General features: G+C 38.7%; 2 protein-coding genes across 13 annotated transcripts; both read left to right on the top strand.

Moving 5' to 3' along the window:
* The first annotated feature begins 1,123 nt into the window (after positions 1 to 1,123).
* TRIM13 (tripartite motif containing 13) lies at positions 1,124 to 13,618 on the top strand. Of its 12 annotated transcripts, none has more exons than XM_067016343.1 (5): positions 1,124 to 1,292; positions 1,853 to 1,975; positions 6,050 to 6,116; positions 9,990 to 10,198; positions 12,025 to 13,618. In XM_067016343.1, the coding sequence occupies exon 5, from the start codon at positions 12,033 to 12,035 to the stop codon at positions 13,254 to 13,256; it is 1,224 nt and encodes a 407-aa protein (XP_066872444.1). In that variant the 5' UTR covers positions 1,124 to 1,292; positions 1,853 to 1,975; positions 6,050 to 6,116; positions 9,990 to 10,198; positions 12,025 to 12,032; the 3' UTR covers positions 13,257 to 13,618. The 12 variants fall into 12 exon arrangements, with proteins under 12 accessions (XP_066872444.1, XP_066872445.1, XP_066872447.1 ...); XM_067016344.1 differs by lacking the exon at positions 6,050 to 6,116 and adding an exon at positions 2,277 to 2,361 and having other exon boundaries at positions 10,018 to 10,198; XM_067016346.1 differs by having other exon boundaries at positions 10,099 to 10,198; positions 12,025 to 13,612.
* A 1,356-nt stretch (positions 13,619 to 14,974) lies between these two features.
* KCNRG (potassium channel regulator) lies at positions 14,975 to 19,409 on the top strand. Its single transcript, XM_059041700.2, has 2 exons — positions 14,975 to 15,555; positions 19,169 to 19,409. Exons 1-2 carry the CDS (start codon positions 14,975 to 14,977, stop codon positions 19,407 to 19,409), a joined length of 822 nt encoding a protein of 273 aa, XP_058897683.1.
* The last annotated feature ends 1,707 nt before the right edge of the window (positions 19,410 to 21,116 follow it).

Below are 21,116 nucleotides of genomic sequence, written 5' to 3'. Positions count from 1 at the left end.
GAACTGTTCTTCAAAGGCAAAATTGGGTTTAAGGGAGACACACACAAAACTGGATTTAAGGGACCCCGGGCATGGTGAGGAACTGGACATCTCAGAAGGGAGTAGGGAGGAGCTTTTTATGGGGTTTGAGCTAGCATTATTAGTCACCGGGTCCAAGTACTGTAAATAGACCTCGAATACCTTTCCCTCCAATTCTACTTCCAAATCCCAGACTACCACAAGTGGGGCGGGGCGGGGGGCGAACTCAACCTCAGGGCATATTCTGTGATTTTTGTCCTTGCTTCACATCCCCCAAGATGGCAAGTTTTGGAGAAGCCATTCTTTCATCTTTGCAATCTTCTTGCAACCGCTCCTTGGTAAGTGCTTAATGCGTTTGCTATTAGAGAAGGTCCCTGTACAGGGCGCCGGACGTCAGAAGAGTGAGTCAGGCTAGCGGCTGATAATTTAGAGCCATACTTGAGTTTTTCCTTCTCTCCAAAGAAAAGGGCGGTGGTGTTTTTCCTAAAGAGAAACCTTGAATTGGGTGGCTAGTGTTCGGCCTAAAGCCTGCAAAGAAATACATAGATGCAAGGTGTGGGTGGGTGCAGTAGTTAACAATTTTGATCGTGCTGCGGCTGGAGCAGCGCGGGCGCCCGTCCCACCCACTCCGGGTTGTGGGGTGCGGGGCGGACAGTCGTCTCCGTCCCCCCAAGCCGCTGTGGCCGGGCCTCTGGTCCTGAGAGATGCAGATGAAGCGGTGTGAAGGGTTGGGCTTTTTTTTTTGTTCCTAAAAATGCAACGAACAAAAAAAAAAGTACAACAATCCAAACCCAACCATCTTGTTACGCGCCGGCTTTCTTCCCAGGCGGCTCCACCGGGGACAACGCCGCCTCCCGTCGCCCGCGCTCGGTCCAGGCCGAGCCTACGGGTCTGAGCGATCCACGTCCCCTTCCCGGCGCCCAGGGCATGGCGCTTCGCGGGCGCGCGCAGCCCCTCTGGAAAGGAGAGAAGCGAGCAGCCGGGAACCACGCCCTCTCCCAGGCGCACCGTAGCCGACGGAGGTCGGCGGTGGCGGTTGGAGATACCGGAAGAACTCCCGCCTCCCTCCCCCACTCCCTCCCCGGGGGAAAGGCGAGGCCCGGCCTGGGAGGCGGACCGAGGTGCCGGGGGAGGAGGGCCTTGGGGCGGGGCCCGTCGGCGCCGCGAATCCATTTTGCAGCCGTTCCGGCTCGTAGCGCGCGGTACCCGCGGCTGGAGGACTGGCCGCTACGCGGCTCCCGGCTCCCGGCGGGTCCCCTGCAGCGGCCCCGGAGGTCCGAGATAAGTACCCGCCGCCCGGGTCCTTACGGGGAAGGGGGGTGGGGACTTGCCCTGGCCGGGCAGGCACCTGCGTGAGTCGGGGCGGTGGGGGGTGCTGGCGGAGAGCTCAGTCGGTGCTCCAGTCCCGGCAGCACAGCGGAAAGCAGCCAGGCCCCGGAACGGGGGGATGGGGAGCAAGGGCGTGCGGGTGGGCGGCGGGGGCAGCGCGTCCGGGCTGCTGAAAACCTGCTCCGCTACCCAACACGCCTGGCTTCACTTCCAGCGCCTCGGGATCGCCTACAAAAGAAAAGGCGACCATGAACCGGAGTCAGAGCATGCGACCACCCCCTGGCACTGAACCTGGGGAGGCTGCCTGGCCCCGTGGTAGGACGCCCTAACCGAGATGCTCCTTAGCACAGAGATGGGCAGCCTCTCCCATGCTCCTGGCTTTTTCATCAGGTCCTAGCAGGCTGGCTTTATTTGTGGGGGAATGATTGAAAAAATTGAGGGTGAAAACTAAGGACCCTGTGCACATAAATGCATAATACCCTCTTTCTTTGTTCTTTCTTTACAGTAGCCTCCTTTGATTAACAGTCACGACGTGAAAAAAAAAAAAAACCAAACAAAACCAAAACCTGATTGCTCTGCCCTGGGAAATAGTAACCCTGACCAATACACCTGCTTGCAGGGGACAGAGGTAAACTACAATACTTTTCCCTACGTTAAAAACAAATAAACAAACAAAAACCAACAAAAAAAGAAAGCACCCAATTTCGTCAGGCCCCAGAACCTTTCAAAATTGAACTCTGTGTAGAATATATGTGTTCCCACCCTCAAGGATGGTCTTTGTTCTTTTCATATTTTGTCAAAATTCAGAAAAATTGATTCCATACTTGGAAATTCTTTATGTGACAATTATTTGAAACATACTATAATCCAAAGGTTCATACTGCAAAGGAAAAGAGGCTACAGCAACTTTTCTTTCTTTTTTTTAATAGGTTTTTTTTTCCTTCTGTGTCACTGCTGCTAGGGCTTATACAACAGGGCTTCAGTTTTCTGACTCTACAGACCTTTATATAAAAGGTATTTTAAATGCAGAATTTCTTTTACATAGCCACTCCCTCTGGTAGAACTTAATGGAGCTATTGATTAATTGGTTATACTTCTGTCTTGCACAATAAGCACATATGTTTCTTCATGCTCTCCTATCTTTACCTAAAAATACCATCTTTTTTGCACCAGCTGATGTACTAAACCTCTCTGGCAAGTCCTTCCATAACAGCAGGTTATTTTCATTCTCTACATTTATTGGTTACCTGGCCCTACTTCTGTCATAGCTGTTGTTCAGCTATGCCCATTTCCACGAACATGCTTTGTACCTGCTATGCTATGTAATACTTACTTTGTCCTCCCTTGAAATTACAGTTCAAGGGAGTCCAGCTCTCCTTTAGGACCTTTCTTGGTTAATACACTCATTCTCTAACATAACGCTGTAAATGAGTATTTACAGTTTTCACAGTATCTGTACACATATGTAATTAAATCACCTTACACTGATGTAGCTCAGTAGTTTACAAAATTGTCACACATTACTTAGTCTTTCCAAGAACATTATGAGGTAGGTACTGTAAAAATCCTCATTCAATGAAGGGTAAAACTAGTGCTTAAAGCTAGGTATTCAGATGTAGGTTCAGTGCTCTTTACCCTTCACTGGAGAACCTGTTACAACCTACTTTGTAAAATTATAGAATTTTAGAAGGGATTTAGAGAGCTCATGATTAAATTTCTCCACTTGATGAATAAGGATACTGAATTCCTGACCCACTTTCTGGATAGTGCTAAGGTCTGAGAATTGGAAAACTCAGGTCCTATGCCTTGCTTGCTGTGTACAATTTGGGGGAGCAGGGGAGGCTCGGTTTCTTCACTTGTAAAGTTAGGTGTTTAGCTAAATGATCTCTAAGATGTTTTTAAGCCCAGTACTTCTGTTTTATTACTACCCCATAACTTTTAGCACCATATATTCTTTTTTTTAAAAATTTATTACTTTATTTTTGGCTGCGTTGGGTCTTTGTTGCTGTGTGCGGAGGCTACTCTTTGTTGCGGTGTGCGGGCTTCTCACCGCGGTGGCCTCTCTTGTTGCGCAGCACGGGCTCTAGGCGCGTAGGCTTCAGTAGTTGCGGCTCGCGGGCTTAGTTGTTCTGCGGTATGTGGGATCTTCCCAGACCAGGGCTCGAACCCGTGTTCCCTGCATTGGCAGGCGGATTCTCAACCCCTGCGCCACCAGGGAAGCCCTCGTATATATTCTTATATATTGGTAATACGTAGACACATACTAATATTAACTGCCTTAAACTTTTATATTTTAAACTTAGGTAGGTATGGTAAAAAAGTATGCCTTTTTCTTATTTTTTTACTAAGCTCTATAAAAGTATGATTCTGTTGTAAGGTTGGGAATTGCACGGAGAGGTGGAGCACTGTTATACATCATTGGTCAGAGTTCCGAAAGTGGTACGCCCTTTCTAGAGGGAAACTTGGCAGTCTTTTCAAGAGCCTTAAGAATATTCCTACTCTTTGACCCACCTAACAATTGGACTAAGACTTTTCTACAGAGTGTTCATTAAAATGTTATAATCCCCCCAAAACAATCAATAAGAAACAGCATATCCATAAGATAGACTGTCATGTTTTAGAAGAATTTATAACAATAGGGGAAATGCATATGATAAAACAAGTGAAAAAAAGTAGATACAAAGTTGTGTTATGCTTCCAGTTTTGTTAAAGTATGTGTGTGTACAGACACACAGGATTGGGAGGAATGTGCCAAAATAATGTTAGAAGAAATATGCCAAAATAATAATAATGGTTATTCCTTGCCAATGTAAATATGGTAATTTTTTCCCTGTATTTTCTGAATTTTCTATAATCACAAATTACTTTTATAATTTTAGAAAAACAAAGTCCACTTGCATGGATAACCTCTCCAACTTCAGTATGGTGTCAGCTTTCTATGTCCTTTTGTAAGGCAGTTATTACACCTTTTATAGTAACAGTACCTTTGTAAATGTGCTATATTTCTGAATTTAGGGCAGGAATTGACTTTTGGCTTATATTTCATCTTTTAAAATATCATTAGATCATTGGATTATCCATTTTTGTTATTCGTGAAAGACACTGCCATTGTCATTATCTTGCCTTGGGACTCTTAGATACTAGAATGGTGCTAGAGGAATAGTATATTCATAACAGTTAACCAAAAACAGGTGTCCTTTGACATACAGAATAGTTATATTCCAGTTAAGCCTTCTGTAAATATAAAGGAAATTCTCATAATGTGAACACTTTCAAATTCACTTGCATTATAGATATAAATATATTTCTAAGGAAAAGTTGAACTGAAAATTTTTGCCAGTAGTTTAAATTATTGTCTTTCCTGTGGCATAAGCACCACAAGTATATCTCCTTGGCAGTAACCTGGCTCCCCATTTAAAACTCCCAGAGGAGCTCTTCCTTTCTTCCCCTGCATATGTGCAGTATTGAATATGAGTGAGGAGTGCCAACATAGTATATAGAATATAGCCAACCTAAAAATTGCTTAAAGTTTAGCATAATTAGCTTTCTACTTGAAGTATTTTCTAGATCAGTTTTACTTAGAATAAAATATGTATGTAATTCTACACTGAGCAAAAGGAACTTTATTCAGACCAATTACATTTCCATCTCAGAAGTAAGTTCTTATTAGCAGGTAGGTAGTACTTATTAGTTATCCACTAAGTACTTGTTTTCACTTGGCACAGTATTACATACTATGTAAATAATTTCACTTATCTACATAGATCTAGCTTGCTGTGTATTGAATACTAGACTTTGACAGTACTTTCTGAAAGCTGGAATTAACCTTAAATGCAGAGCTAGATGATGAAAACTTAATAGATACCAACCTGTTGGGGATAATAATTTAGGTTAATGATTGCCAAGTTTATTGTGAAAGAAGACAATTTGTTCTAGGGGTAGAATTTTGCCACCTTCATTTAAACCTGTTTACATTTATTTGGGAGAAAAGAAACCAGACATTTCTAGTTTGTAAAACCTTTGCAGAAGTCAGTAGTTCCAATTTAAGTTAATTTTAACTCTTAACAGGTAAAGATAAGTAATCTGGGTTTGGTTCGTACCAGACCAGGAGAATAATTTGGGCTCTTTTTATGGTTCCTTCAAATTCAGACCCTCATTATATTCAAATTAATTTCATCTGGGTGGGAGAAAATGGGATTCAGCACCATTCGGTGTCCTCATAGATTTCTCAGTAGTTGTACAAAAATGGGATAGGGATATCTGATCAGCTGGTATCTTTAAACTATTGATTTAATGCTGCCGATTTACAGGATTACAGAATAATATCTTGGGTGATTATCAGATGACACAGGGAAAAGAAAATAGGGAAAGAAACATAAGAAGTAAGGTAAAGAGGAGGTGTGAGATAAGGAAGGAATAAGAGGAAATCAAAAGATTGCATTCCTTGAAATAGAATGGGGAAGATGAGTTAAAAGAAGAATAAACACAGGAAAAGTCGAGGCAAAATAGTGGCACAGAGAAGAGAATGAAGGAAAGGAAAAAACTCATTTTTTCCAAGTTTTTCTGGACTCTGAAGGTAATGACCTAGTTTTTTGTTTTTGAGACTGTCACCTTAGTCCAAAAACTTGTGAATTTTCTGAGTAGGTAGGTCTTCCAAGCTGCTGGACCTTCTGTACTAGGTTTAATTTGCCCTACTTATCAGGAATTCTACTAGAAGTACCTTGGAAGAAATTTTGACTACTACTTATTCTAGGATAATGCCAGAAAAGGTAAGTTACTTATGTCTTATATGGACACAAAGGTAAATTATATTTTGTTTGCAAGGGCCACATAACAATTAGATAAGCTATTTTAGATGCTATATGTGGTATATTTATTTATTTATTTATTTTTATGGCTCCTTAAGTTTTTTTTTTTTAACATCTTTATTGGAGTATATGGTATATTAATTTTAATATTCCTTTTTTAAGTTATCAGAAATTTTGTCTTTTTCTTCATCTCACTTTATCCTGTTTGGATCATATAAGTTTTGGAACAGTCTCTAAAAGCCAGAATGAGATGTTAATAACACATTGATATAGAGTATTAAAAAAAAAAACTTGGTAAATAATTTTCATATATTGTTAGATACCTTTCAAAACACTTATTCAATGAGGAGAAAAACTAATATGAATAAGTGGTTTGTCAAAGGTCATAGACTGAGAGCACAACAAGTATGTCACTGTCCTCACAGGTCTTGATCCAGATTCTAATAATATATTTTTTATTTTATAAAAGATAAAACAATATTACAGCAGATTAAGCTCTCTGTGAAGCTTATCATAGTTAATGTTTTTGAAGTTTTACTTTTTTAGCTCTATATGGTTTTCTTATTATTGGTCCCCTCTTTAGTTTTTTTTTCCAACTTCTTATTGTGAAAATTTTCAAATATACTGAAAATTAAAAATATATTACAATAGATATCCTTACATCCTCTATCTAGAGTCAATAGTTGTTAATAGATTCTTAGTAAGTTTGAAGAAACCATTATTAGTGGATCTCATACTAAAATATCAGTATACTTCTTGAAAATACAGTATACAACTTGAAGATAAGATTAACTAGTGGGATGAGGGAAAGTGATTTTTTTTAAAGGTGAGCTCTTTTATTCTAAGCTTTGTTCCAATATAAGGTTGATTGGTGGCTGTCTGTCTGTTTAGTAGAGCTCACATAATTTAGTTTTGTCTATGAAGTGAGTTTCAGAATTTGCTATCTATTTACTTGTTAGGTATTTAGATACTGCTTTGAAATTCCTGAATTCAGAGATGCCTCAAAGCAGGATGGAAATTTGATTTAAATCTCTCAGATATAAGGTATAATATATTGGCTTTTCTTTTTCTTCTGTAATGGGATTTGGAAAAGAAATCATGGGTATTATTTTGAACTTTATATTGCTATCAACTAATGAAGTTCAAAGATTTAATAGGAAAGTTTCTTTTAATTAAAAGGTTTTATTTATTTTAAAAATAAATTTATTTACTTTTGGCTGCATTGGGTCTTCATTGCTGCACACAGGCTTTCTCTAGTTGTGGTGGGCGGGGGCTACTCTGTTGCAGTGCGCTGGCTTCTCATTGCAGTAGCTTCTCTTGTTGCAGAGCATGGGCTCTAGGCGCACGGGCTTCAGTAGTTATGGCGCACGGGCATAGTTGCTCCGTGGCATGTGGGATCTTCCTGGACCAGGGCTCAAACCCATGTCTTCTGCATTGGCAGGTGGATTCTTAACCACTGCACCACCAGGGAAGCCCAAAAGGTTTTATTAAAATTACCTTTTAATAGTGAATAAAATGAGCACCTGTTCAATTGTAAACATTTTGGGTTGATCATATAAAAACAAAAGGGCTTCCAGGAGGGAGAAGTCATATATATTAGCTTTTACTTCTATTTTATCACTCCTTTGTAAGTATTGGCTTTTCCATTTTTAATATTCTGGTTGTTGTGTTATTGTTTTCATTTGCAGAGACTGTTGTTGCTATATACCCACTCAAGGTAGTATTGATCAAACAGTTTTCATGTCTTCCTTAAGTGTGGCTATCTTGAATGTTCACTTAAAAATAAATCTGTGGTGGTGTTATACAACTGTGCCTTTGTCAAAACTCATAGAACGGCGTACTGAAAGGAGTGAGTTTTATTCTACATAAATTTAAAAGTATATTTTAAAGTATAAATATGGTAGGAAAATGAAGTTGAAAACCAGAGAGGTGGTAGATAACTGGGTATATATTTGGCTACTTTCTTTGTTGGTATAAAACTTGGGAAATTGCTGGGAATTCCCTGGCGGTGCAGTAGTTAGGAATCCACGCTTTCACTGCTAAGGCCATGGGTTCAATCCTTGGTTGGGGAACTAACATCGCAGAAGTTGCATGGCGTGGCCTAAATAAGTAAATACATAAATAAGCAAGTAAGTAAATAAATAAATCTTGGGAAATTTTTAATTCAAAAGAAGAAATGAATCTTGAAAACTTACTTGCCTTTATATACTTAATTTGACATCGGTTAAGTTGAAATTTTATCACTGGTGAACAGTAATTTTGTTCACATAAAATTTCTTGATATCTATATTTGTCCCCCAGAAGGGGGGAATATGTACTTTGGTTTCGTCAAAGGAGTAAACTCAATTGATTTATTTAGATTTTTATATTTTATTTTATTATTATTTTTTTGCGGTACGCGGGCCTCTCACTGCCGCGGCCCCTCCCGCCGCGGAGCACAGGCTCCGGACGCGCAGGCTCAGCGGCCATGGCTCACGGGCCCAGCCGCTCCGTGGCATGTGGGATCCTCCTGGACCGGGGCATGAACCCACATCCCCTGCATCGGCAGGCGGACTCCCAACCACTGTGCCACCAGGGAAGCCCGATTTATTTAGATTTTTATATGTTAGCCACACTTTAAGAAAAGGATCTATAAGATCCTTTACTGTGAAAAGCATACCCTTCACTTAGTGAGACTAAAAACCTTATTATGTATTTTCCTTTAAAACTTTTAAGGCAACAAACTTGCCATGGTTTCTTGGGTTGTTAGGCTATATGTCTCAGTTTTCTCTAAAAGTCAGCTGTGGAAGTGGTCACATAGTTTTGTGATTAAAGTTTTGAGTATAAAGCTAAGAAAAAATAGTGTTTAGTTTTAATGTGGATTAAAATGAGAATCTTTAAATTATAAACCAAAATTTGTAAGTTATATCACTAAAATTGGAACAATAGGACCTACCATGATTTTGATGCAATTTTTTTAAAAAAGGGACTTTCCAAATACCAATTTTTTTCCTCTGGTTCATTTTAAGAGCTGTAAATTGATTGTGGCTTTGGGATGACTGTTTATTATTTCTAAATTTTCCTGTGTGTGACATTTTCCTTTTGATCATACTTGATTGCCTTAAAATTCTTCTTGGTCCCTCAGTTTTCTTCAAAGTTTCTCTTTGTCTTGGGTGCTCTTTTTCGCCTTCTCATGACAAAACTTGGTATCCTTTGTTTTTCCTTTTATTTATTTAATATGCTTGGATAGGATTCTCTGAAGTACTAACCTTGCAAGGATGAATAAATTAGTTTTACTTTATTGAATGCTGCTGCCACTACTTTCCTGTTTCTACAGTTTACTCCAAAATCTAGCCTTAGCATAGAATTCTTAGGTGAAAGATGACAGAGATCAATGGAGGTGATAAAGTGTAGAACCCCAGGACTAGTGATGGAAGATCATCAAAAGTTTTCCTCTTTGCTCTAAAGAGTCAGAATGTTTTATAGATGCTTGATAACTTCTTAGAGAGCACACTAACCTCAGTCTCTGTAGCTGTTCTCTTCTCACTGCTTTTCAAAGGTTGTATGATTTGCCATGTCACAAAAGATTTTTCAGAAAAATGAGCTTCATCACCATTTTTGCCGTGTAACACTAAATTTGACAATACTCTTTGCTTTAATTCTACATATATATGTATTATATATTTGTTATACATATATCTCTCACAACCTAATAGAAAACCATAAACTAATTAGTCTTACAAGTTCAGCTTATCTTTTAAATACTATTTGTTCTTCTAGATTGTAGCTCCAATATTGATTCTTAAAATTACTGTTAAAATTTATTTACTTACTGGGGCTTCCCTGGTGGTGCAGTGGTTAAGACTCCGTGCTCCCAATGCAGGGGGCCCAGGTTCTATCCCTGGTCAGGGAAATAGGCCCCACATGCATGCTGCAACTAAGGAGCCCATGTGCCTCAACTAAGCCGGCAAGCTGCAACTAAGGAGCCTGCAAGCCGCAACCAAGGAGCCCGTGAGCCGCAACTAAGGAGCCCACCTGCTGCAACTAAGACCTGGCACATCCAAGTAAATAAATAAATAAATATATATTTTTTAAACGTATTATATAATTTAAAAAAATATTTACTTTTGGTTATAAGATGGCATAGAGATTAGTAGACCCTATTTTGTTACTTTGGTGGTAATGTGATGTGTGTGTATATATCCCTCAGTAAACTGAATGAGGACATATTTAGCACTATTTTTGGTTCTAAAACTTCAGGGATAAAAGTTTTAAAATGTACATTTTAAAAGAATAAACTTGAATTGAGAATTGGTATTCGCTATGGTATTCTCTAGGTCAGAGATCTCAAATATTTTGGTCACAGGACCCCTTTACACTTAAAAACTAAGGCTCCCAGGAGCTTTTATTTACATGTGTATTATATATAGATTGTATTAGACTGTATTAGAATGTATGATTTATAACATGCATTGGTGATTTGAACCAATTAGTTCACTGTGTAATGTAGATCTCCAAAGTGACATATTTCATCATACACGATCTGTCTTCCAAAAAAGCCAAAACCCAATGTTAATATCACCACTTGTTTCATTACAAGCTCTTAAGTGGCAAATACGTTTTGCAAAATCCAATTTTCACTCAAAAATTCAACTTTTTATCATTGGCAAGAAATACTGTCATTTGTTTCCCTTGCAGTGATGGGTTCATTGTGTTCATTTTCAAAAAAATATCTGCCAGATACCTAAGTCTGCACAGCCATAGTTCATCATTTGTTGTTTCAAGTAAAAAGGGTGTTCCATGAAAGAAGCAGCTGATTTAGCTTGTAGCTCAATCACCTAATTGCTTTTCCTCCAGACAGTATCTGCTGGTATGCAGTAGAAATGCTTTGTGGTTACTTCATATTTTGTCACACAAAATATTAAAAAGACATGTCCACAAGGATCAAGATTTAGTAAAATGAGTAATTTTTACTGCTTCATCTAGAACATTCTAAAATGAAACTGGCTGCCCTCACCCCTGCCCCCACCGTTGGGTACGTGGTGGTGAAGAATACAATAACCAGGAATCCAGTTTGGTGCTACCTATTGCCTTGTTTGATTCCTGCTAAGGCTCCAGCAGTGTCTCCTCACCATTGTTTTTTTACAGTGCACTGTCAACATTGTGCCAAAAGTAAATAACATCTCAGTATTACTATGAAAATAGTATTGTCCTCAGAGATGCCCTGGAAGAGTCTTAGGGACGCCCAGGTTTGTCCCCACTGGCTTTGATTACTGTTCCAGTGGTTTGAAAAAATATTCACTTAATTCTCTAGGGAAGAATGAATTGCAGCTGTCTCATTTTATGTTTTTACCTCTGATTTTAATAATTGTAATCTTGCCTTTGAAATAGCAAAATATGCCAGTTTTTAATAAAAGTGTACGTGACAGTGCATGCTTGGATTTATATTTTTGTGCTGCTTTCTTTAAATAGCATACCATTTTATAATTGTGGGCCCAGACTAAAGAGCTCATTCTCTTCATACACTGAGTGGCTTTGTTTCTGACAGCTAGTAGTCAGCTCTGTTTTAAAACAAGCAGTTGGGTCCTGCTGGCTCAACTTGCAGTTGTCCTAGTCCTAACCCTGTCTCAGCCAAAGACTGTTGTTGGAAAGCCCACACAAAGGCCCTGTGTACAGGGAACCCTACTAATAAGGAGCGTGTTCTAGTCCCAGCAGATTAAATCTGCTTTGGTGTGCATTCCCTTCACAAATTTCTCACTTATTTCCTTTGTTTGGTTATTTCAGTGAAAAATCATTTTTAATGGCTGTGAAGATAGTTTCTTCTAACTAGTCCATAGTCCAAATGAAGGGGTTACTGGAGTAAAATAAAATGTTTCTTTCTCCCTGGTAGGAGATGTGATGGAGCTGCTTGAAGAAGATCTCACGTGCCCAATTTGTTGCAGTCTGTTTGACGATCCTCGAGTTTTGCCTTGCTCGCACAACTTTTGCAAAAAATGCTTAGAAGGGATCTTAGAGGGGAACGTGCGGAATTCATTGTGGAGATCATCTCCATTCAAGTGCCCCACATGCCGCAAGGAAACTTCAGCCACCGGGGTCAGTAGCCTGCAGGTTAATTACTCCCTGAAGGGTATTGTGGAAAAGTATAACAAGATAAAGATCTCTCCCAAAATGCCAGTGTGCAAAGGACACTTGGGGCAGCCTCTCAACATTTTCTGCCTGACTGATATGCAGCTGATTTGTGGGATCTGTGCTACTCGTGGTGACCACACCAAGCATGTCTTCTGTTCTATCGAAGATGCCTATGCTCAGGAAAGGGATGCCTTTGAGTCCCTCTTCCAGAGCTTTGAGACCTGGCGTCGGGGAGATGCTCTTTCTCGCTTGGATACCTTGGAAACTAGCAAAAGGAAATCTCTACAGTTGCTGACTAAAGATTCAGATAAAGTGAAGGAGTTTTTTGAGAAGTTACAACACACATTAGATCAAAAGAAGAATGAAATCCTTTCTGACTTTGAGACCATGAAACTTGCAGTTATGCAGGCCTATGACCCAGAGATCAACAAACTCAACACCATCTTGCAGGAACAACGAATGGCCTTTAACATTGCTGAAGCTTTCAAAGATGTGTCAGAACCCATCATATTTCTGCAACAGATGCAGGAGTTCAGGGAGAAAATAAAAGTCATCAAGGAAACTCCTTTGCCTCCCTCTAATTTGCCCTCAAGCCCTTTAATGAAGAACTTTGATACCAGTCAGTGGGAAGACATAAAACTAGTAGATGTGGATAAACTTTCTTTGCCTCAAGACACTGGCACATTCATTAGCAAGATTCCTTGGAGCTTTTATCTGTTATTTGTGGTCATCTTTCTGCTTGGACTTCTCATTTTCTTCAGTCCTACCATATTCCTAGAATGGTCTTTATTTGATGAAATCACAACTTGGAAAGACAATCTTTCAAACTTTAGTTCCTACCTGACTAAATCAGCTGATTTTGTAGAACAATCAGTTTTCTACTGGGAACAGTTGGCAGATGGGTTTTTCATTTTCAGTGAAAGGTTAAAGAATTTTACTTTGGTGGTGCTGAACAATGTGGCAGAATTTGTGTGCAAATATAAACTGTTATAAAATCTGTTTAAAGTACGTAGTTCTGTGTCTTTTGTTAGAAATTTGTCAGAATACAGAGTGGTAGTTCAGATTTGGTCAAGATTCCAGTCAGATATTTTCCTCCACAAGTATTCCTTTCAAAAACAATGTCCTACACATGTTGTTGAAATTAGGTAGTATAAAGATAAAAGTGAAATTTAATAGTGTAGTCCTGAACCCTCTTTTCTTTTTAAAGTGCTTTTGAAATAAGCATCCTACCCCTAATACTGGTTGTGTTTATGCCATGAAAAAAGGGGATGTGAGAGAGTACATGATTTAATATTGATGAGGTAGTGTAATAATGATTGTTCTTAAGCATGTAATAAAGACTACTCTTGTAAAGCAACTTTTTTTTGAGAGTGAACATTCTTTAAAAAAGGAATAAGATATGGATTGAATTTCCAACTTTTTCTGCAGAGGGTTGATTTCTTTTTTTGGTACAATGTAAATCTCATGTAAACAAAAACTGGCATTACCTTTTGCGAAGTTTTACGTTTTAAGGAGGGTGGAGATTTATTTCAGCTTGCCTTTTATCTGCTTAGGTTTTGTAAATTTATCACCAGAGGAGTTTGGAGGTAAACTACAAAACTGTTAGGTGACTGTGCAAGCAAAGCATGGGTAAAAACAAAAAAAAAACACACATTGCAAGAGCAGGAAATGGAAAAGCCGCCTTTTTACTGGCAGCTAAGTGTTGTTCCAAAGTATCATGGCAACTGTACAACCAATCAATTCACTTGTTTAAAGAATTTTTTAAGAGTAGTAAGACTAATTTAACGATAGATGAAACAATCTATCAGCTATTATAAAGTACAAAATAATCAGCTAAACACTAAGGCTGTCCTATCTGCTCACATGAGATAAAGATGCCCTGTCTCCCACAGAACAAAAATAAATTTTTTCACCTTGTTTAGAATTCAGATGAAAACAAGAAGTGACTTTATCTTAGAACTGCTTTCAGTCAACCTTATTTCTGTCATGGGACAAGACATTCCTTGACAGTCCAGAGGGTCTTTATCCCAGTCCATTAATTTGGTTGAGAGGAGGTAATACAAGCAGGGACAGGAAAAGAAGGTGGCAACTAAATTTCAAGTACAGAAGAATCATTCTAGTTATGAGAAAAGTAGTCAAAATAAGCTGCTAGTTGAGGTAATGACTGCCTTATCCCCAACTGACAATCCAAGATTAGCCACTGAATTGCTAAAGGGATATAAAAAATTAAGACAATGTTTATCTATAAATATTACCTCTGCCATGAGGACTCAGTAGATAAGAGGTTTGGAGAAGGGGAATGCTTTTCTGCTCCCAGAAAAAAAAAAATATATATATATATATAAATATAGATTTACAAGAGGTTTTTATGAAGGTTTTTTTTTTTTAATGGGATACAGTAAAGGGATCTATTTGACACATGTCCTCAGACATATTGGTAGTTTTCTTTAAACTATGGAGTTCCTCATCTGTTATTTTTTCATTCTGTATACTGTATGTTCCCAGGCAACTCTCAGATTTGTAAACACAGCTATGGACACACTATTTGCTTTAACAGTAGTTACCTGGAAATCTAGGTCTCTGTTTTTGTTATATTCCCCTCCCCTACATTTCTTAATCATATGTAACATTTGTGGTTACAGGTTGATGAATTTCAAGTTCCTAAGTCTGTGCCTGATGGTTTGTAGCCTCTAGTGTGAAGCAAGAGGAAAATGAGTAGTCAGGAACTGGTCACTTTGAATGTGGGAGGGAAGATATTCACCACAAGGTCTTCAACCTTAAAGCAGTTTCCTGCCTCTCGGTTGACACGTATGTTAGATGGCAGAGACCAAGAATTCAAGATGGTTGGTGGCCAGATTTTTGTGGACAGAGATGGTGTTTTATTTAGTTTCATCTTAGATTTTTTGAGAACTCACCAGCTTTTATTACCCACTGACTTTTCAGACTATCTCAGGCTTCAGAGGGAGGCTGTATTCTATGAACTTGATCCTCTGGTGGATCTCTTAAACCAAGAACACCTGCTACAGCCAAGACCTGCTCTTGTGGAGGTACATTTCTTAAGCCGAAACACTCAAGCTTTTTTCAGGGTGTTTGGCTCTTGCAGCAAAACAATCGAGATGTTAACTGGGAGAATTACAGTGTTTATAGAGCAACCTTCAGCACTGACCTGGAGTAGTAACTCTTTCCATCCTCAGATGACCTTACTTCCACTGCCTCCACAAAGACCTTCTTACCATGACCTGGTTTTCCAGTGCGGCTCTGACAGCACGACTGATAACCAAACTGGAATCAGGTATTTTGTATTTTGAAGCCTCTATTCTACACCGGTTCCTGATGTTTCCCCTCAAAATTGAAATTTTCTCATTTCAGTTTTGGAAAAAAATGATTACTCAAAATGATTTTTTGGGGGGAGTAACCAGCAGAGTTGGGTAGAATAACTAGATAATTATTGTCCAAACTGGGATACTTTTCAGAGTGAAAGAAGGAGTTGTTATTATGTGGGACAATAGGAATAAATCAAAATTGTCCAGGGAAAACTGAGACTACGGTCATTCAAGTTGTAGGAGGAAACAATTTTATAGATTATGTTCCATTACTATGGAATGAGAAGCCTTTTTCTCCCCAAGTGTTTCTTTTCATTGCTGGTATATAATAAAGGCTCAACAGTTTGTCATGATTTCCTTACACTATGTACAGTTGTTCTTTCAGTCCTTCTGATTTGGCTACTGATTTTTCTCCATTCCACTTTATTTTTAAACACCATTAAGGCAGATATATCTCATGGCAAATCTGGTCTCCTATTACATTGTTGGCACTCTTACACAACTCAAAATACTGGGATAGGCTGTCAGTATATTAAGGATAGTTGCTTCTGAGTCAGTCACTTTCTCCCCCTGTTATTCTTGGCTGGACCCTAAGGCGGATTTCCACTGTACTGTCACGGACACTTTTTTTTCGCCCCTTAGAAATGTCTTAATGCTGTCCCACTATTATTTTACTGTGAAAGCTGGCTTTAATTTTCAGGAGGGGAAAAAAAAAAAGTCTGCATATGTTCTTTACTGACAGTATTTAAATAAGATACACGTTTTGGGGGTCAAGGTAGACATATTTTGGGATATTTTCTTAACTTTCGCAGTAACCATAAGAAACGATCAATGTTTACCCCTCCCACAACACACCCCTTGGTCCTGCATACCAGCTGAAGAACCCTGGGCAGTAGGACAATTCTTAAGTTTTTACGCTTTATAATTTCCTGCCTTTCCAAAGAGGCATGAAATGTCATTTTGGGGAAAGAGATCCAGCTAACAGGCTGACTGTGAAGAAAACCTAAGACCCTATCTTCACCTCAAAATGTTTTAAGATACCTCTGGGCACAGTTGGTGGGGTACTAACATAAATAGAAGGGAAATTACCAATTTCTTGTTGTTTTTTTTTTTAATTTGTGTGATTAAGATCTTTGGGGATCCCTTTCTAAAAAGTTAAAAAACTAAGGAAAAACGGTGTCATTGATTTCAAGAAGAAACATGCAAGATAAAAAGGTATCCTGGAAATACTAAATGCTCTTTAAAAGCTATGCATTTGGAGAAAATGACTATAATCTTGAAAAACATTAAAAACTCAAGTTGGGATATTCTTTGTGTGTACACAGTGACAGTAGTTTTCCCTTTGCTGTTAAGTGTTTGTGTTTGACAAATAGTACAATTTTTTTTTCATCTTAATGAGAGAATGACATTATATTTAAATTCCAAAATAGATAATTCCAAAACCAGAAGCTATTTTTAAAACTGACTTTATCTTGCATTCCCAAAGAGTATTCTTTTCAGTTGTTGGAAGTTTAGAATTTTTTCAGTCTATAAGTGGTTGTGATTGTTTTCTATAGTTCCAATTTCAAAGTAGAGGTAGATAACCCAAATAAAGTGACATTATTGGGAGTTCAGGTGATCGGCTGAAAGCTCTTGGTTTTAAGAGGCCCACCTTAGGTATACAATTATTTAGGTAGCAATCATTTTTATTTCTTGCTCATTCCTTGTGGTCTGAATCTGTCCATTCAGATGGTTTTTTGAAGGTGGAAAGTGGAGGAGTAAAGCCTGAATGGCTCCTCAGATCCTGGTTGTATCATCCAGCTGTCCAGTATGTTCTACTAATATGATTTATCACTCTGAGGTCTTGGTAACCTAGCACGTTGCTCTGTTATTATCTCTCCAGTTCACAGTACTAGAAATACTTGGCGTGCATCTTGCAGAGGGCCATACTACATTATCAAGTCAAGTTATGGTCACAGGATTCTACAGTCTCTTTGGTAGCCATCTTCTATCTGACCTTTATAAACTAGCTCAAATGGAAAAGTGTACTTGCCTTTTTAAGTTTTTAAAATAAGTTTTGATTTTCCATTTCCCATTAGTTTCTTTATCTTTTTCTTATGCCTTGAAATCTTCCATTTTTCATTTTGGCCTCTTAGGGAATCAAGTATTTAGGCCAAGTGATTTTTTGCAAGTATATTCCACTTTGTTATAACCTACTATATACTATTTGCATCTTAATTTTGTGAGATGTTCTGTAACATTTTTTCTCTTTGACAAAAGTTTCTAGGCTATAAAATCAAGATCTGGGGTTTGGGGGTAGATGAAATGATTTACTAATGTTAAAAATTTTCTGTATTAAACATAAATATGCTTTTGATATGTACTTTGTAGTTTTATAATTCTTACATTTTATTATTGGATTTTTTTCTTTGCCTAGAATGAGTTTCTAAATGTGAACTACAATAACCACTCTATCAATCATAATTAAAAGGAGGCTAAGGATGACCCCAAGGCTCTTTTTATCCCATAAAACCACAGATAGTTTAGGTTACTGCCTAGAACTAAAGCCTTTTTTTTTTTTTCCATATCTCATAAACAAATGGTGGGAGGACACAAGGGATATAAAAATATCCTGATGGTAGATAAAGAAGGGGCAATATAGCTATATCTTTATGGACATGTTATGTTGACATTATTAAAGCAACATATAGTCAATCTGAAAAGTTCAGGTATATTTTTCTTGAATAATGTGTATCTATCGAGTTTTCCAGAAAGTTTTGTCATTTTGACTCCTGAAGCCTTTTGACCCCATGTTTTGCTCTTCAACAATGGACAGTTATTGAGAAAAATTGACAATAAAGTCTTCTTGACATTTAACATCTGCAAAATTTCACCTGAAAAATGCATTTGATAGGAGAAAGTCACAAAAGAAAATTTGTAATGTCAGTGCTGGTAATGGGTAAAATTAGATCTAGGGGGAAACTGTAAATGTATCAGATGTTCATTAAAATGATTGAATCAATTAATTAAATTGATTAAAACAATAGTAAGTTTAAAACAAAATTTGGAAATAGTTAAATTATATGAAAATTAAGTTAATTTAATTGTTTGATCAAATTGTTTGCTCCAGAAAATAATTTCTCAATGAAAATTCATCAATGTTAGCTATATTCCTAAACGTAGAATTAAAATACTTTGGAGATCACAGCAAGGTCTCTGTTTTCAGTAGCCTGAAAGTACTGGCTTGGATTTATAAATGAAGTCTTCAAAAATATCTGATCAAAAAATGGTTTGGGGCTTCCCTGGTGGCACAGTGGTTGAGAGCCCGCCTGCCGATGCAGGGGGCACGGGTTCGTGCCCCGGTCCGGGAGGATCCCACGTGCCGCGGAGCGGCTGGGCCCGTGAGCCATGGCCACTGGGCCTGTGCATCCGGAGCCTGTGCTCCGCAATGGGAGAGGCCACAGCAGTGAGAGGCCCACGTACCGCAAAAAAAAAAAAAAAAGGTTTGATACCTTTATTTGAGGTTATAAGTCAAATATTTCTGTTTAGTTTTGCTGGTTATTAAAGGGATGTTTTATAATTGAACATTTTTGTGTGTCCTAGGTATGTTTCTATAAAACCTGATAACCGAAAACTGGCCAACGGAACTAATGTCCTCGGCTTACTGATTGACACTTTATTAATGGAAGGCTTCCATCTGGTCAGCACCAGAACAGTATCCTCTGAAGACAAAACTGAATGCTATAGCTTTGAAAGGATAAAAAAGCCTGAAGCTCTTGCCATGAACAAAACACTGAAACCAGAGACTACCCTCATGCCAGAGCAATCTCAGAAAAAGAAATGAGGTTCTCTGTTCTCTTTTAGAGTAAAAAGAAATTGCCATTTTCTTGTTTGGAAATTCCATATTTAGGGCATATATGTTAGTCAAATATGTACTCACCCTAACTTTCTGGCCTTCTACCATGCCATCTTTGGGCAACCACAGCTTAACAGTGCTTAAGCCACACTGACTACATGCTGCTCTCTAAACAACATCGTGCTTTGGCGCACGTTCCTTCTACCTTCAATGCCTCTTTCCCTTTCTCTTCTTCATGAACACTTATAAAACGTTCAAGAATGGACTATGGAATCAGACTGCTTGACTTCTAATCCCAACTAAGTCACTTACTAGCTATATGGCTTGGGCAACTCATTTAACCTCTCTCTGCCTCAACTTTTTCATCTATCAAATGAGGTTAATAAATATATCTCCCTTATAGGATATATGAGGATTAAAGGAGATAATGTAAAGCGCTCAACACACTGCCTGGCACATGGTAGGCACTCAGTAACTATCAGTGATGAGAATGATGAAGAAGATGGGTGACCCACTTTCAACTGTACCTCCTCTGTAAGGCCTTGTTTTCCTCCTTTCCTAGGCATAGTAATCAGCCCTTTCCTCTATCTGGACTTACATGCCATCATAAAAACAAATTTTTCTCACTTGAATGTGAGCTCGATCCACTCAACAGTTTTAACTCTACTATGTGTAAAGCACTGTGCTGAACACTTGTTGAGAAATACCTTTGTTACCAATTAGCACCTACTCTGGTAAAAAGCTTTTGCATATAACTTCTACTAACATTTAAAATACACATATTACTTTTAAAAAAATATTTATTTATTTGGCTGCGCCGGGTCTTAGTTGCAGCATGCGGGATCTTTTAGTTGCGGCATGCAGAATCTTTTAGTTGTGGCATGCAAACTCTCAGTTGCGGCATGTGGGATCTAGCTCTCTGACCAGGGATCGAACCTGGGCCCCCTGCATTGGGAGTGCAGAGTCTTAGCCACTGGACCACAAGGGAAGTCCCCTACACATATTACTTTGACTTAGTGAGTCCTCTTGTAGGAATTTCTCTTATATACATGTCTTTAAAATATAAGGATAAATATCTAGAAAGGGAATCATTAAAGAGTACCAAGTACTCTGCACGTAGTAGGGTTAAAAAACATTGAGTGGAAGCAGTTGAGCAGCATTTTTAAAAGTACCATTCAGGGCTTCCCTGGTGGCGCAGTGGTTGAGAATCTGCCTGCTAATGCAGGGGACGTGGGTTCGAGCCCTGGTCTGGGAAGTTCCCACAAGCCGCGGAGCAACTAGGCCCATGAGCCACAACTACTGAGCCTGCGCATCTGGAGCCTGTGCTCCGCACCAAGAGAGGCCGCGACAGTGAGAGGCCCGCGCACCGCGATGAAGAGTGGTCCCCGCTCGCGGCAACTAGAGGAAAGCCCTCGCACAGAAATGAAGACCCAACAAAGCCAAAAATAAATAAGTAAATAAATAAAAAGTACCATTCATTCAAAAACATCTGTTAAACATTTGTTGAACACTATACTAAGTTTTCAGAATTAAAACATTTACTCATGACAAAAATCCTTATTCTCAAGGAACTCACATTCAAGTGAGACAGTGTATCATCATAACAGCAAAAACAGTAAACTCAAAGTTCATCAACAGGGAATGGGTATAAATTATGGTTCATACAGTGAAATACCGTGCAGCCTTTACAAAGAA

Source organism: Kogia breviceps, chromosome 16 (genome assembly GCF_026419965.1).
Source record: "Kogia breviceps isolate mKogBre1 chromosome 16, mKogBre1 haplotype 1, whole genome shotgun sequence".
Lineage (NCBI taxonomy): Eukaryota > Metazoa > Chordata > Mammalia > Artiodactyla > Physeteridae > Kogia > Kogia breviceps.
Note: the sequence above shows the minus strand (reverse complement) of the source record. Positions and strands in the feature narration are given on the sequence as shown.